General features: G+C 45.5%; 1 protein-coding gene across 2 annotated transcripts in view; it reads left to right on the top strand.

The window, feature by feature from the left end:
• The window catches only part of GPR161 (G protein-coupled receptor 161), a 43,303-nt gene that overhangs the window by 5,323 nt on the left and 21,603 nt on the right, over positions 1-16,377 (top strand). The window contains exon 2 of one of the 2 annotated variants that reach the window (XM_012657741.1): positions 1,855-1,985. In XM_012657741.1, coding sequence (XP_012513195.1) covers positions 1,970-1,985 — 16 coding nt within the window. In that variant the 5' untranslated portion in view covers positions 1,855-1,969. Of the gene's footprint in view, positions 1-1,854; positions 1,986-4,161; positions 4,210-16,377 lie in introns of those variants that run through there. The other variant, XM_012657742.1, reaches the window with a different exon arrangement.

Below are 16,377 nucleotides of genomic sequence, written 5' to 3'. Positions count from 1 at the left end.
GCGGGGCTCGGCGCGCTGAAACCCGAAACCTCTAGTCCCTGAGCGCGGCCGGGAGGAAGGAAGCGGCGGCGGCGGCCGAGGCGGGGAGGCGGCCCGGCCGGGCCCTGAGCTGCCGCGGCGGCGGCTCTCGGTGAGCATCGCGCGAGGGGCGCAGGCGGCGGTGGGGGCGGCGCGGGCCCCGGCGGGGAGGAGCTGACCGGGATGGGACCCGGCTGAGTTCATCGTGCGGGGCGTGAGGGCGCTGGGGGCGCGGGCCGGGAAGGGTCTCCGCGTCCCGTCCGCCCCCGCCTCTCCACCTCCGCAGCGCTTTCTTCTCCCTGCCCCCTCTGGGAGGTAGGGGACTGTCCTCTCGGCCGCACTGCGCCTTACTTTGGAGAGCTGGAGCTCTTTGTGGGCAGATGTTGGGGGCGCGCCCCTCCCCTGCGGCCAGGGGCTTCTGAGAGGACCACCCCATTCTGCTGGGCGCAGGCCGCCCCGTTTCTCCGGCGCCGCCCGAAGCCCCCTACCAATCTCCCGGAAGGAAGGGCGTCCATGCGTGCCAGGGACTCGGCTGATGGGGACCGCGCCCCCTGGGGCCAAGGGGCTTCGTGCCCTGCTCAGGGATAGGGGCTGGGGCGAAGCGACCACGACCCTTGGCTGGAATCCGTGAGGACCAGGTGAGCAGCATTCTGCCAATCCGGCTCAGGGCGCTGTCTTCCCGAGTCTGGGCGGGCGGCGCGCCCGTTAGTCTCCCGGCGCCGCCAGGTGGGCTCCTCTGCCCCTCAGCCTGCGAGAGGGAGATTTGGTTAGTTGGCCAGCCCAGGGCGCCTTCTGGGCCAGAGCTTAACCCTTGTGCGACCTTTGGACAAAGGCATGTGGGATGAGAACGTCTGCTGGATAAATGGGATGGTCTCGCGTGCTTCAGAGATGTCTGTCGCCAGTAACCACACAACCATGCATTGTATTAGCATCACTTTATGTCATATCTTTGAGGCTATTTTTGTTCGCTATTGTACCTTTCATCCCTTTTGTAAAGTGCTTTCAAGAGCAGGTCATTTGATCCTCCTCCCTGTGAAGAAGGGAAATGGTGTGTGGTTTTGGAGGGAAAGGACCTCAGTTCCTTGATCTGTCCAATGGGGATCCCATTAACATCAGGCGGTCCCATCTCCGAGTGCTAGAGGCTGGGGGCAGATGGTCATACCTGTCCCTTTTCCGTGGAGCCAGCTGGGGATTCAGCCTGGTCTCTTCTCCCTCAGCGACCTGGACCTCCATATGAGCTCTGGAGAGTGACTGCTTCCGGGAGTAGGTGGTTTCCCCTGTAATCTATTTCGCTGCAGCCACTGGGAGCGTGTGAAGACAGGCATTTGCCAGGTCCTCGGGGCAGAAAAGGTCAAAGGACCTCAAATCACACCTACAGGGTCTCTTCATCCAACTGTGACTGGGATGCGTGCCACTCATTTCTGCCACTTCTTCCAGAGCACCCCTCTTCCTGGCCTCATCCACACCGATCTTACACTTTTAAGGTGCTAACAAGCACTTTGATACACACTTTTTAATTTCATTCTCACAACAGCCCCGGAAATCTCTATTAGCCCATTTGATAGGTGAGTAAACTGAGACTCAGGAGAGGTGGAGGACTCTGCCCAGCTAGTGAACAGCCAAGATTGAACTCAGGTCTTTTGACTTGGCAGTGCTTTTCACGAGGCTTCCTGATATCACACAGGCAGGTCCTTTAACTCAAGACTTCTTTCTCCCTGCCCTGCAACTCTACCGCCATGACATTGAGAATAGAGACCCATAATAAAGAGGCCTGCTTGTCGTTTTGGAACTAAATCCAAGGCCTCAAGTATCCAAATCGTTCTGTTTGTGTTGCAGCCAGGTGCCCTGGGAGTCCTCTGAGAGATGGAGGAGCACTGTGTGGTCAGAGGGGTGTGAGCTTTCTGTTTGGGTTCAGTGGAAGACAGAATGGGCTGAGCTGGAACTGACTTAAATGCCGGCAAAAGGAGGTACGGTTCTTTGTAGTCAACTCCACTGCTGACGGGCGCCAGTCAGCAAGCCTGACTGTAGGAATGCGGTGGGCAGGAGAGCTGGGTGGGCGCTGTGTGCACAGCATGCCTACCATGACGAGGCCGCTGCAGGTGGGACGGGGCTCCAGCATATTGTTGCCTGGTCTGAGTTTTGGTGGAAGCTGTAAATTTTTATGGAGAAAAAAAAGCTTCATATTTTTAAAGATGGCAACTAATTCAAATCATTTTAAAAAATGTACGGGATAAACAAATTAGTGTGTGCAGGTTGGTGGTGGCCTGCAGACTGCCAGTTTGCAACCTCTGTGTTGGACCTTAGGGAGCATTTACTGTCATTCTGAGATGCATGACTGGAAGGGAGAAGTGGTATCTTCTTGGTGTTTTTCTTTAAGAACAAAAGCCAGCAAAACTAGAGATAGCTGTCAGTGCTGCCTGGGGATTGGAGGATGGGTTGACTTTATGATTCAATGCTTCATTTATTCAAACAGAGCTCATCTGTGATTCTGTTTCTACAGCAAGAGAGAATGCTTACAACTAATTTTTATCTATTTATTTCCTTGGACATTTTATGTGCCCAGCAGGGGAGAGGATGGCATTCATGCAAATATGTTCAGGGAATACTGGGAGCATCAAAGAAGTATTCAGTTGGCCAGGGGTAAAACATGAGGAGGTATATTTCAATTTTATTTTGGTTTGTGTTTTTTTAATACTCAAGTAATAGGTGAGAGAACACTGTGTTAAAGGCACCTGAAGTCAGACAGCCTGCGTTGCAGCCCTGCCTCTTACAAACTTGTGACCTTCCGTAAATAATGTAAAGCATGCCTGGAAAAATACAGAAACATAGGAAAAGAAATGAATGTTCCTTCCACCTCTTCTCTACTCCCTCTCCTTATCTTAGAGGTAACCATTATAAATGTATTTCTTTTCAGCTCTTTTTTAATACATAAACAGTAATATATGCTAAGTCTGCAAATATAGGTGGCTATAAATACATGGTTTGTTGATATGACAGTATAAAACATGATAAAATAATATCTATATTTCTAACTTTAGGAAAAACCTGAATATATTGAATATACTTTTAAAAATACATAAATGAAGCAGTCGGGTGTGGTGGCGCATGCTTGTAGTCTCAGCTACTCCGGTGGCTAAGGCAGGAGAATCATTTGAGTCCAGGAGTTCAAGTCCAACCTGAGCAACGTAGCAAGACCCTATCTATTAAAAAAGAAATCCATAAATGGGGGTCACATGTAATAGTGCTCTGTGATTTACTTTTGTGATTTAACAGTATGAATTCGAGTCTTTCGGTGTCAATAACAGATATATTATACTTTATTCTCTTTCAAGTCTACATAGTATTTCATAGTATAGATTCACTATATTTAAACATTCCCCTATGGATAGACTCTTAGTTTATTTCCAGCTTAATCTTTGTATCTTTATCTATCTGTGTACTTATAGAGTATTTCTGGATAAAAATTATTCCTGGAAGTAGAATTGGTGGGTCAAAGGGAATGTGCATTTTAAGCAGAGCTCTGTTTGTTTACTGAGGTCTGGGAGATTGTGCAGAGAAAGAGATTACATTTATTTACAGCATTTATTTAAGGTTACTTGTTTGGGGATAAGTAGTATATTCAAAAGGTACAATATTCAAAAGTTATGAAAGGTAATATCTCTGACTTCTGTTCCCTAACCTCTTATTTCCCTTTTTGGATATAACTAATTTTGCCAGTTTTTGTGCATTCTTTCAGAGATGGTCCATGTACCTATAGGCAAATAAAATGTATCTTCCACTTGCTCCCTTTCAAAAATAGATACGGTAGCATACTATATACTCTATTTTACAATGGCATTTTAAAAGTTTAATCTAGATCTTGGAGACCACTCCACATCAGAGTTATCTGTATTTTAAATAACTGATAGATTCTTCCAAGTTTACCCTAAACAAACAAAAAAAAAGGTAAAAAAACAAAAGCTTGAATCAATTTACATTTACTCTAATTGCTCCATCAAATCCTTTGCCAATTTTTCTATGAATTGTTTATAATCTGTACTGTAATCCTATCCTTTTCTTTTCTTTTGTCCTTTCCTTTCCTTTCCTTTCCTTTTTCTTTTTTCTTTTCTGGCTATGTTGCCCAGGCTGGTCTCAAAGTCCTAGCCTCAAGTGATCCTCCTGCCTCAACCTCCCAAAGTGCTGGGATTACAGGTATGAGCCACTGTGCCTGGCCTCTTTTCTTGTTAATAAATATCTTGCCTTTTATGTCTTCTTCCCCAACTTTGCTTATTATACCTTTATGCAGAAGCATTTCATTTTTATGTGGTTAAATATATATAATTTTTCTTTATTTTCAAGTTTTCTGTCTTGCCTAGGAAGTCCTCTCCTATTTCAAGATTAACTTTTCGTGAATTTTCTTTTATGGTAGTGATCTCCATACTCTCCTGCCCTGTCAGTATCACTTCAATTGGAGAAAATGCTTAATTACAAAACACTTCTGTGAATGAGTACCAATGTAAAAAATGAGTTTGAATTTTATCGACCACAATAACATCCATAGATATTTGCAGAATAGTAGTTTACGTATGTGCAAGACTTCATTTATTTGGTCTTCGGACAAGCTTGGGTGTGTTTGGTTGGAAAGGCCCATCATGGTAACTGCCCCCCGTGGTTTGGGAATGCCTGACTTAGAAGACATGTGGTAGGACAGTTTATAGAGGAATTAGAAATAAAGGGGAAGCCAGACTGCCAAGAAGTAGTAACACCTTACCTTGTTATGCAGGCCTGTGCAAATATCTTCTGCATAGACACTCGTGGTCTCGTCAAGAAATTCATATTTTCCAGACTTGGCCTTCTGGAAAGTTCTAATGACGGTCCTTCAGTATAAAACATAGTTATCTGCTCTTATATACCTACCTTTCTGGTGGTGTAAAATCCGATGGGACGCAATGGTCTTGCTTTTAAATTCAGCAGTTTCCCTCTTACCACTTAAAAAATATTAAAGGTAGATTCAGAGCTCTGAGCTGTTTCCAGGGTCCCTGTTTTTCTGGAACATACCACTGTTACCCAGATCATGTCATTTATCTGCAAAGTGATGAGAAGTAGAAAATCAGTCCTCCCCAGAGGTGCAGGAGGAAATGACGTGTCTGATAGAGTCCATACCTGGAGAACTTCGTGCTGAAGTCCTCTCTCAGGACAGTGTTAACTCCTACTTTACACGCACCTTTAATAAGCTTGACAAGGGAAACTACAGGTAAGTATACTTTGTATGGGGAAAAGGGACAGCTGAAGGTTGAAACAAGTTGCGGAGAAGTATAAAAAGGAGATAGAGAATATGCAAGGTATGTTGGGTATAAGAGGAGGTAACACCACCGTTATTGGCTCGAGGGAATCACCACGTTTCAGATCATATCATAATGGCTCACTGTGCCAGCCCTTAGCTGAGTGACTGTGGGCAAGCTAACAACCTTCTCCAAGGTTCCAAAAGAAAGCAGTTGCACTAGACTTGAACTCTAAGGTCTTTTCCAGGTCAAAATTCCATGTATCTTGGGATCTAATAACGTTGAATCATTATGAAAATTATTATTTTTGTATACTTGGTTTTAAAATGTAGGGATATGTATGATAGATATTCATGAATTGTGCTTAAAGGCTTAAAATAAAGAGTTTTGATGGTTTAAGGTGGCAAAACTCTACCAATTCAGAAAACTCAGCTATCCAGGACATTTCCTCAGATTAGCTTGGGTGTTAGTGCGTTTTTGAAAGGGAAATTGTTACTGGAGGGCTGCTCCTTCTGATGATGAGGATGTTTGATTCTGTTCAGGGTTATCAAGAGAAAGGGTGAGCAAGTCAGGGCGGTGGGGTTGTTTGCACTGGGGGGTTGAGGAGAATGGGGAAGGGTGGATGGGAGAAGGAGATGGGTGGATAAATGAAGACCCCGTACCCTCAATCCTTGCCAGCAGTTGGATTGCGCCCTAATATTCACACAAAGCACCGTTTGCCTCCCTCAGCATCTCTCCTCTCACCTCCTACCTTTGTGCCAAGTTAGGATTGCTCTTTGCAGTACCTAATGGAAACTCTATTACAGGGACTTAACCAAAAAGGAGTTGACTCGCTGTGGCTGGGTACAGTGGCGTCACAATTCATTAGGTGACTTGGGCTACTTCAGTCTTTCTGCTCTGCATTGCATGGGGCTTCCAGACACTGCTTCACCTCCAGTCATTGGCTTTGAGTTCCAGTCAGGACCAAGACGAAGGGCAAAAGCCACAGCTGGGTCTGTCCCTTTTTCCAGGGAACGGATAGCTTTCCACCACCTTGCAGACTGGGTCTAGTGGCCACCCCAGGCTCTCTGTAAGCAAGTGTAATTTTGGAGGCGCATTTGCTACCCTGCATCCAATCAGGGCCCTACTGATAGGGAGAAGGGAGAATGGATGTGGATGATGTGTAGTGTTTGCTGCTCTGCTGCAAAACAGGCAAGAAATGCCTAGTGTGCCCAGATAGCCCGTGTCCTGTTGTTCACTCATACATGTGTTCATTTATCACATATATTGAACACCTACTATGTGCCAGGTCATCACTGTCCTAGGTGATGACCAAAAAATTTACAGACCAAAACTTCCGTGCCTTCATGGAACCTATAATCTCGTGAAAGAGAAAGACACTAACAAGATAAATGTACACGCACGCGTGTTAAGGAGAGACGGTAGAGAAGCGAATGGAGCCACAAAGTGTTGGAGGTGGGTGTGAAATGTTGTGTAGTGTGGACTGGAAAAGCCTCGCCGAAAAGGTGACTTAAGACCTAAAGGAAATGAAAGGAACCCACGAAGATAACTGGGGGAAGGGCATTCCGCATAGGAAAGAGCAAGTGCAAGGGGCCTGAGGCGGAAGCAGTTCGATGTGTTTGAGAAATAGTGAGGAGGCTGGCGTGGTCGGAGTGGAAGAAATAAAAGGTAATTTTTATTACGAGGTTGGAGCAGTAGTGGAGAGCCAGACCAGGTCTCGCTAACAATTTGGGGCTTATTCTGAGTGACGTGAGAATCTTTTTGGGGTTTTGAGTACAGCTGTGACTTGCTCTGACCTCTGTTTTAGCAGGCTCCCTCTGGTGCTGTGTTGAGAGTGGCGGAGAGGGCAGAGGAAGGTAGATTAAGTAGGAAGCCGTTTGAATACTCCAGAGAAGACATCGGGTAGTCTGGACCAGAGTGGTGGCAGTGCAGCCTCAGTAAGAGGGTTGAATTCTAGTGGAATTCAGAGGCAGACTCACAGACTTGCTGATGGGCCCGACGTGGGATGTGAGGGAATGTGGGGAATCAGGAGTGAGTCCAAAGTTAGGAGTCTGAGCCGCGGGGATGACGGGGGTGCCGTTCGTGAGATGAGGCGGAACGTGGAAGGGGCAGGTTTGAGAGACAAAAGTGTCGACCTCTGGCCTTGGACACGTTAGGTTTGCGATGCCTGTGACCTGCAGCTGGAGATGCTGAGTAGCCCGTTGGGTGTGGGAGTCCGGAGCTCCGCAGGGTGGCGTTGGCTTCTCCGTCCGAGCAGGGGCTCCCTGGCAGACCGCGGGTCCAGGCGCCTGTGGAATCGCCGCGCCCACCGCGGGCAGCCGCGCCAGGCAGGCTCGGAATGGCCTCGGGAAGCTCTGACCCGGCCCCACCCAGCATTTCTGCCCTCTCCCCTTGACGGGCATGACGGGGTCAGGGCTGGGGTGTCCAGTGGCCGCCAAAGGAAAGACTCTCGCCTCAGGTGCAGCTGGAAAAATGATTTCTGTGGTGAGGACTTGCTGTACCTTCAGGTTGCTGAAGCCTTCTCAGAGCGCTGTGTCGAACTGCAGCTGCTTTTTCTTCCCTTTCGCTAAAGCACTTTCCTCCTGGGGCCTGAGACCCTCCCCGAGCGAGCTGTCTTCATCACGAGTCCGGCTGGTTGCTCGTGGATTTTCTGTGGGGCCGAAACGGCCCCTCCGCTGTCTGTGCCGTCTGGGAAACACGAGGGCGGCGAAGGAGGCTTTAACGTTGCTGGTGGAGGCCTGGGAGAGAGGCCAGTTGCCCTTTTAAAAACTTCTCTGACGGTCTGTGGCTCAGAGTCCAGCTTTGCTTAGGACTGCGTGTTCCTGATGTTCTCCAGCTTCTCACAGCAAAAACTGCAGAGATGTTTAACAAAAAGTAGAGTTTCATTTTACCGTGTAACCTGGGGAGTTATTAATGGTTTTCTTCAGTGGGCTCAGCCATGGAAGTCGCTGCTGTATCAGCCCCTTGAGAGGAATAACTCATGCCAGACAAGGTCTCAGTTTCCTCATCCGCTGCAGGAGGAGGTTATGTCTTCTAAGGTTCTTCTCTTCTCTAACAATGAGCGAGAAGCTGTAAAGAAAGCTGGCTTCTGTCTACAGCCATACCACCCTGAACGCACCCGATCTCGTCTGATCTTGGAAGCTAGGGAGGGTTAGGCCTGGTTAGTACTTGGGTGGGAAGAAAGCTGGCTTCACTCATTTTATGACTCTCCAAACCCTTGGGGGAAAGAAGTTAAAGAAAAGATGCCCAGATATGTTTTTTTATCAATTTTTTTATTGTGGTATAATGCACATAACTTACAATTGAGCATCTTAACCATTTTTAACATACGGTTCAGTGGTATTCGGTACGTTCATGTTGTGCAACTGTCACCATCATGTGAAACTCTGTACACATTAAACAACAACTCCCCATGCTCCCAGCCCCCCAGCCCCTGGCGACCGCCATTCTACTTTCTGTCTTTATAATTTTGACTCTTCTAAGTATCTCATATAAGTAGAATCATAAAGTGTTTGTCTTTTTTGTGACTGGCTTATTTTACTTAGGATAGTATCTTCAGGGTTCATTTGTATTGTAGTATATGTCAGAATTTCCTTTCTTTTTAAGGCTGAATAATATTCCATTGTTATGTGTATAGACCATAGTTTGTTTATTTATTTATCACGTGATGGGCCATTTCGGTTGCTTTTATATTTTTGCTCTTGCGAACATGGGTATGCAAATGTCTCTTTGTGACCTGCTTTAGTTCTTTTAGGGATATACCCAGACGTGGAATTGCCGGATCACATGGTAATTCTATGTTTAATTTTTTGAAGGATTGCCACACTGTTTTCCCCAGTGCTGTACCATTTCACATTCCCACCAACAGTGTACAAGGATTCCAGTTTTTTCATATCCTCACCAACATTTGTTTTTTTCTTTTTTCTTTTGTTTCGACAGTAGCTGTTCTAATGGGTATGAGGTGGTATCTTACTGTAGTTTTGATTTGCATTTCCCTAAATGATTAGTCATATTGAGCACCTTTTCATGTTCTTATTGTTTATTTGCATATTTTCTTTGAAGAAGAAATGTCTATTCAAGTCCTTTGCTTACTTTTGAATTGGGTTGTTTGTATTTTTTGCTATTGAGTTTTGGGAGTCCTCTGTATGTTCTGGATTTTAATTCCTTATCAGATGTATGATTTGCAAATATTTTCTCCCATTCTGTGGGTTTCCTTTTTACTCTGTTGATAGTGTCTTTGGATGCACAAAATTTTTAAATTTTCATGAAGTCAGTTTGCCTGTTTTTTCTTATGTTGTCTATACCTTCAGTTTCATATCCAAGAAATCGTTGTCAAATCAGTGTCACAACTTGGTATAATTTTTGTGTCGTTCCCAAGCCTTAATCTCTTCCCTACCCCATTTATTTGTTTCTTTCTCTTCTTCAATAAAGTTATTAGACCAATAGATCATAAATGAAAGCAGATTGGAAATGGGAGCACATAGCACAGCCAGCTGGGTGAGAAACCTGGAAAGGAGACGAGGCCAGACCATGTAAAATCTCTCCTGCTGTGGTGAATAGAGTCTATCCATTGAAGACAGACGAAAGACTCACAGGTGTAGGACCAAGTCGTAGAGCTAATACCTACTGCTCTCTTCAACTTAGTCACCTGACCTTTCTGAACTTTAGTTTCCCCATTTTATTTATCTAACAAACACTGATGTGGTACCCAGCACTATTCTAAGTACTGTACTGTACAAATATCAACTCACTGACTACTCGTACCATTCCTGCGAGGTAGGCATCCTGTTATCCCTGTTTGCAGATGGGGAAACTGATGCACAAAGAGGTTAAGTAACATGTCAGGGCCCCAGAGCCAGTAAGTCGTGGCGCTGGGATTTTGAACCCAGGCTGCCTAGTTTCAGAGTTCGTGCTCTTAACCATTATATTATGCTGCCTCTTTAAAATGGGGGAGAAGCGTCATTTCTGCCTGTGAAAGTTACTTAGAAAATCACATGAGGTGATGTGTGTAATAGTATGTCATATGTTGCAATGTTTTACAAATACTGGTTATTGTTAGTTAATACTAATTAAGCAACACTCTGGAAAATGGGCACGATTCTCAAGGGTGTAGGGAGAAAGGAATGGCTCAAGGATTGAGATTGGGCCTCGGGAAGCTCTACGCCGAGGAACCAAGAGCTTGGTTTGGGAGACTCACTGCCGGGGCCCTTGAGGACAGAGTCATAGTGGCAGAAGCTGGAGAAGGGCCGTGAACTGCAGACTTCCAGCCTGCCTGCAGAAGGGTGTTGTGAAGGGAGGAGATACTCAAGCTGATAATGTACATGCGGAGAGCACCAAAGCCAGGTATCCGTCCCACTGGAAAATGAAGAATTCAGAAGGGGACCATAAGGCCACGCGGGGTTCTGACTGTAGCACCTTCTCCTGGTGTGTTTTCCCAGGCAGACTAGAGCTCAGACCTGCTCCGCGTGTTAAGCGAGAAGTTCTGGGGAAGGACGCTGGCAGACTTGTGGTGCCCTGGTGGGGAGAAGAGCAGAGCTTTGTGCATTGCCGCAGACTCTGGGGTGGCTGGGTGGGCACATCCCTCTGGGGTTGCAGAGGCCAGGCCCCTGCACCTGCCGTCTTTGGGACAAGTTTCGGGTGAGTGGCAGGGAGTGCAGGGAGGGAGCCTTTGCTAAGAGCACCTGGCTGTTTACACACGTAGCTGTGGAGACCCCGGGATCCTGTGATCTCTTTCTGTGTGGCCTGGTTTATGGGTGGGATGGGGGTGGGGGTTCACTCTCTTCATCTCGGTTACGTTAAGTGCAAAACAAGGCGGTTATTAGAACCTTCTTCCCAGCTCCACCTGCTTCCTCGCCCTAGCTAGCGATTGATATGTACAAAGTGCTCTGAGGTACTGAGACAGAAGGGGTCCTGAGAGCGCGGCCAAAACAGCGGCGCAGTGGCCTCACCTGGGCTTGTTGGGGGTGCTGTCTGGGAATAGTTCCTCACCTGGAGGGTCGTCTGTTCCTCGGCTTGTGTCCCTACGTGTTCGCATTTGATTTCTTTAGAAGAGGACATCTGGGGGCCCCAGCTTTTCAGGCTGATCAGCTCCTCGTAAAAATTGGCTGTGGGACGCATGGAGCGGGAAGGAAGTGGTGTGGCCTGCTCCAGAGGCGGAGGAGGAGGTGAGCCGCCGCTCCGCCCAGCCATAGTTAGGGTTATCAGGACAGAACTTCATGATAAAAGAAACTGTTTTTCCAGAGCAGCACGCTGGGGAGGACAGGTGTGTTGTTAGAGAGGTGTCGGGGCCCTGTGCCTTCCGACCTCCGCATCCTCGCAGTACCCACCGACCCGGCCTGCTGCTTGCGGGCCCTCAGGCTGGCCTGTGATGGCCCCATTTATGAAAGGCGTCGTGGAGCTGGGGGACATCTCCTTTTCCTTACAGTGGCTTGTGGGCTGGGACACGGGTTTTCTGACCCAAACAGACGGCACCGTGGGGGCGAACAGCTTCTCTGTGTCGCCACACGAGGACAGTCCACGCTACCGGGGCCGGAGTTCCCTGGCAAGGTTCACGTCAAGAAGAAAAGGGTAAGAAGAGTTCAAGGAGGAGGCCGAGGTGACAGAGCAGTGCCTGAGGAGACAGCTTACCCTTGAGAAGGGAAGGTTCCTGATACCGATGTCCATAGAGGTGCAATCTTGCCGTGTTGCCTGTAGGTTATGATGCATCAGAATATGAGCCAAGATTCTTTAAATTGCAAGGGATAGACACTCAGCAAAATTAGCATAAGTGAAGAAAAAAATTGACTGGCTTATGAAACTGAGAAGAACAAAAACATTCAGAATCTCAAATCCTGTCATCAGCATTTGTGGGTAGGTTCCCCTGTGTCCCTCCCACCTTCCCCCTCACCCTGTGCTCTCGTTCTCCCAGCTCTATTTGCTGGTGAGCTCTTGCCACATGGCATCCAGGACGGCCAGCTACCGTGACCCCAGGCTCATACTTATCAGACTGCCAACCCTATGGTGGGCTAGTCTGTCCTCTAGCAGACTATCCCTAGACTAATCACCCTAGATTAACCAGCCCACCCTAGATCAAGAGAGACCCATGAAGTGGAGGTGATGTTGGCTTCACCCAGATCACATGGCCTAAAAATAAAGGAAGGGTAGGCCAGAAATAAAGGAAAGATCATTTCTCAAAGTAAAATCAGGTTAAACTCCTCAAACGGTCACACCAGCATACAGTGAAGGCACATTGTTTAGCAGATGCTGTTCTAGGTACTTTATGCAAATAAACTCAGTCCTCACAGCAACCCTATGAAGAAGATAGTATTTATTTTAAAGGCAAGGAAACAAGTCAACTCATTTCCTTAGGCTTATGGAGCTAAGAAGTAGAGGAGGTAGGCTTCAAACCCAGGCGGTTTGGCCTCACTGTCTATGCTCCTCACCACCAGGCCACACCGTCTTTCTGACAAGCACAGGGCCCTGCAACATGAGCAGAAAGAAAGCCGGCTGTAAGTCAATCAAAATCAAAGAGCTCTACGTAAAAATACGAGGTGAGACCGTAAAATATCCAAATTTATACAATTAAATAAGAGAGAGAACCTATTCTTACATTGTCGTAATTTGGACTCAAGGCAATTCTCAAATTATTTATTAGGAATTATGCAAACCAGTTTATAAAACACAATCGATACCTGTCTCAGTACTCTACAATGTTGCCTTGTTTTTCAACCCAAGATGATATTGATCATTGACTTGAGAGGCAAGATTTAGCTTTGAGTGACTCGAGGCTGTTGCCAGCAGTCTGATCCAGCGACAGTGTGCTGTCTTTGTGCAAGACTGAAGGCAATCCCAAAGGAGGAGTGACCACAACACATTGAGCTGTGGTGGCACAGGTGGGTGAATGTTCATCCTCGCTGGTGAGGTGTCTGAGAGGGAGCGCTCTCTTTCTCGGGGATACTTTTGGATAGATTTATTAAAAGCTGAGTCGTGTTACTGTCTAGCTGTTTCTCAGAGGGGCAGCGTAAGGTGATTTGTTTGGCCAGAGAAGGATGCATTGAGTGTGGGAGTTGTGAAACACCTTTGTGTCTGGCAACAGAACTACCCAGGAGAGTGGAAACGTGAGTCACCCTTGAGTTTCTTCCATCCAATGGGCCCTGGCTTGTCAGACCCTGGGTAAACTGGCTGCCTGCCAGGAAGCCTCCACTGGCTGGGGCATTCCAAATCCCTGCTCTTGTTCTTTAAAGATACACCCCTGAGGCATTTGCTGGGGCTTGTGCCTTCTCCATTCCAGACCTCCTGGCACAGACTGAGATTTTGGCTTTCGCTGGGTGGGCAGCTCTTTGGCCAGCCTTCCCATCTGCCTCCTGGGGAGGGTTGGCCCAGAAGACCTCAAGGACTGCAGCCAACTCTGGGCTTTCTCATCCTGCAGTTCCCCAGGGTGCCTGCTAATAGGGCCTCTGGAGAGTAAGGAGGTCAACTAGTACTTTATTCCCTTTTTTTCCAATCACCTGAACTGGAAGTTTTACATCTTATTTTTGTTCTTTTAATAGTTACCTTTATAATGTTAATATTCATATTTGACTTAACAATTACAATTTTTTTTTTGAGACAGGGTCTCGCTCTGTTGTCCTGGGCTAAGAGTGCAGTGGCATCATCATAGCTTACTGCAACCTTAAACTCATGGGCTCAAGTGATCCTTCTACTTCAGGCTCCTGAGTGGCTGGGACTACGGGGGCACACCACCACACCCAGCTAATTTTTTAAATTTTTTGTGGAGAGGGGGTCTCTTGCTGTGTTGTTCAGGCTGGTCTCAAACTCCTGGCCTCAAGCAATCCCCCCCACTTTGGCGTTCCAAAGTGCTAGGATTATAGACGTGAGCCACCGTGCCTGGCCTAACAATGACAAAGTTTTGCAGGCATTCATCAACAAATACATACTGAATTAGTACTACCTACCTGGCACTTGTTCAGGTGCTGGGGAAACAGTTGTACCCAAAGTCTCTGCCCTGAGTACATACTAACTTGGAATATTTTTACTCCATTCGCACCTTTAAGAGCTTTCATTTTCAGTTAGATAGGAGGAATAAGTTTTTGAGATCTGTTGCATTGCATGGTGATTATAGTTAACAATGTAATATATATTTCAAAATTTCCAAGACAAATTTTAAATGTTTACACCATAAAATAGTAAGTATGTGAGATCATGGATATGTTAATTAGCTTGATTTAATCATTCAATAACATTTACATATATCAACATCTCATTGTACCCCATAAATATATGTAGTTATTTCTGGATTAAAAGTAAAAAGGGAGCCTCCTTTTTTGTGTGTGTGTTTTAGTTTCATCTTGTGTTTAAAGCTCCCAAATTAGTCATTTTTATAATATTTGTGGTTGATGTTTAACTTTTTAAATTTAAATTTTATTTTTTACAAGTTCTGATTTGGATTTATCCACATAGTTACCAATTTGTTTTCTAACAGTTGATTCTTACACCCCAGCCCTTATTTCTGGATTGGTTCCTTCTTCATGAAATGTGTCCTTCAGGTAATTCAATGAGGAATCATGAATAACCATTTAGGCTTTGTTTTCTTTAAGAGTATATTTGCCTTCTTCCGAATGAGTGCAAATGTACTCTTTTCCTTACTACTTTGAAGATATTATCCTACTGTTTTCTAGCCTCTGTTTTTGCTTTTGATGGGTTTGCTGTTTATCTAATTGTTACTCCTTTCTAGGCAAATTTGCCTTCACTGTTTCTCTGTATCTTGGTGTTTGTCATTTTTCGTTATCATGTGCCTTGGTATAGACTTTTTATCATTTATTTTCAGTACTTGATATGGTGTTTCAATTTGAGGACTCATGTGTTTCTTTAGTTCTAAAAAATGTTCAATCATACCTCTAAATTCTGTATCAATACTAGTAGGTTGGATGTTTTTGACTCAACAGAAACCCAACTTAAAATGGCTTTAAAAATAATTTTTTAAAAAGGTGTCACTTCACATAACAAAAAGCCAGGAGGATTTATTAATTTATTAGCTCAAGTGACTTCAGGATTTATTAATTTATTAGCTCAAGATCCAGCCTTTCTGCTCTGCCACGCTCAGCATCTTGGCTCAGCATCTCCAATGGTCCAAGAGGGCTGCCGCAGTGCTAGGCTCTCTCTCTCTCTCTCTCTTTGCCATTAGGGTCATTAGAGAGATTTCTCTTCCTGATGTCTTCATGGGATCAAAACAGCTTTTCCCAGAAATCTCCCCCTCACCCCCAGCTTTTCCTCCCACTTACTTTGCCACAACTGCAAGGAGGAAGGGAATACAGTTATTGGCTTAGACCAATTAGGATCTAGATCCCAGAGCTAGGGATAGGATCAGCCTTCCCTGACTCACTTGAAGGAGGATTGGACACCAGAACTAAGTCAGGTTTGGAAGTAAGAAAAAGCAGAATGGTTGTCGGGTAGCACCCAACCATATCTACTACGCCCATTCTCTCTAACCTCTCCTGCTGTCCTTCCATGGAACATGTGTTGGATCTTCTTATTTTGTCCTTCCTGTATCTTGACTTTTATTCCATATTTTCAATTTCTTTATCTTTCTGACTGCATTCTGAGTAATTCCCACAGACTTCTCTTCAAGCTCACCATCTTTCTCTTTAGCTAAATCTGCTGTTTAACTTGAGTTTGTAATTTTGATGACTAAAATTTTAATTTCAGGAGGTTCTATTTGGTTCTTTTTTGCAATTATATATTATTTTTTCATGATGTCTTGTTCTTTATTATGGTTTCTACTACTTTTCCTTCTGAAGCTTTTAATTATATTGATTTTTATAGTCTCTTTCATCTTTTTCTGTTAATTCAGGTTCTTGGAATGTCAATTCTCCTGTTTTTTGTTTTGTTGACTGTCTATCCTGGTGTTCACTTTCATCAGGTGTTTTTTGTTTCTTTGTTTGTTTTATGAGTGTGAAAATTCCCTGCAGAGCCATTTTGTGTTGACTTCTGCCAGCATTAATTTTTACATGGGTTTCTTAGCTTGAATTTCTGCAGCAGGCAGAATAAATTTGGAACCCTCATTAATGTGGCACATGTCTTAATGTTTCTCATGGAAAAAAATTTTGGTGCTCCACCCAGA

The sequence above is a fragment of the Propithecus coquereli genome, unplaced genomic scaffold (genome assembly GCF_000956105.1).
Source record: "Propithecus coquereli isolate 6110/MARCELLA unplaced genomic scaffold, Pcoq_1.0 Scaffold56, whole genome shotgun sequence".
Classification (NCBI taxonomy): Eukaryota; Metazoa; Chordata; class Mammalia; order Primates; family Indriidae; genus Propithecus; species Propithecus coquereli.
This window is presented reverse-complemented; position numbering and strand designations above follow the sequence as displayed.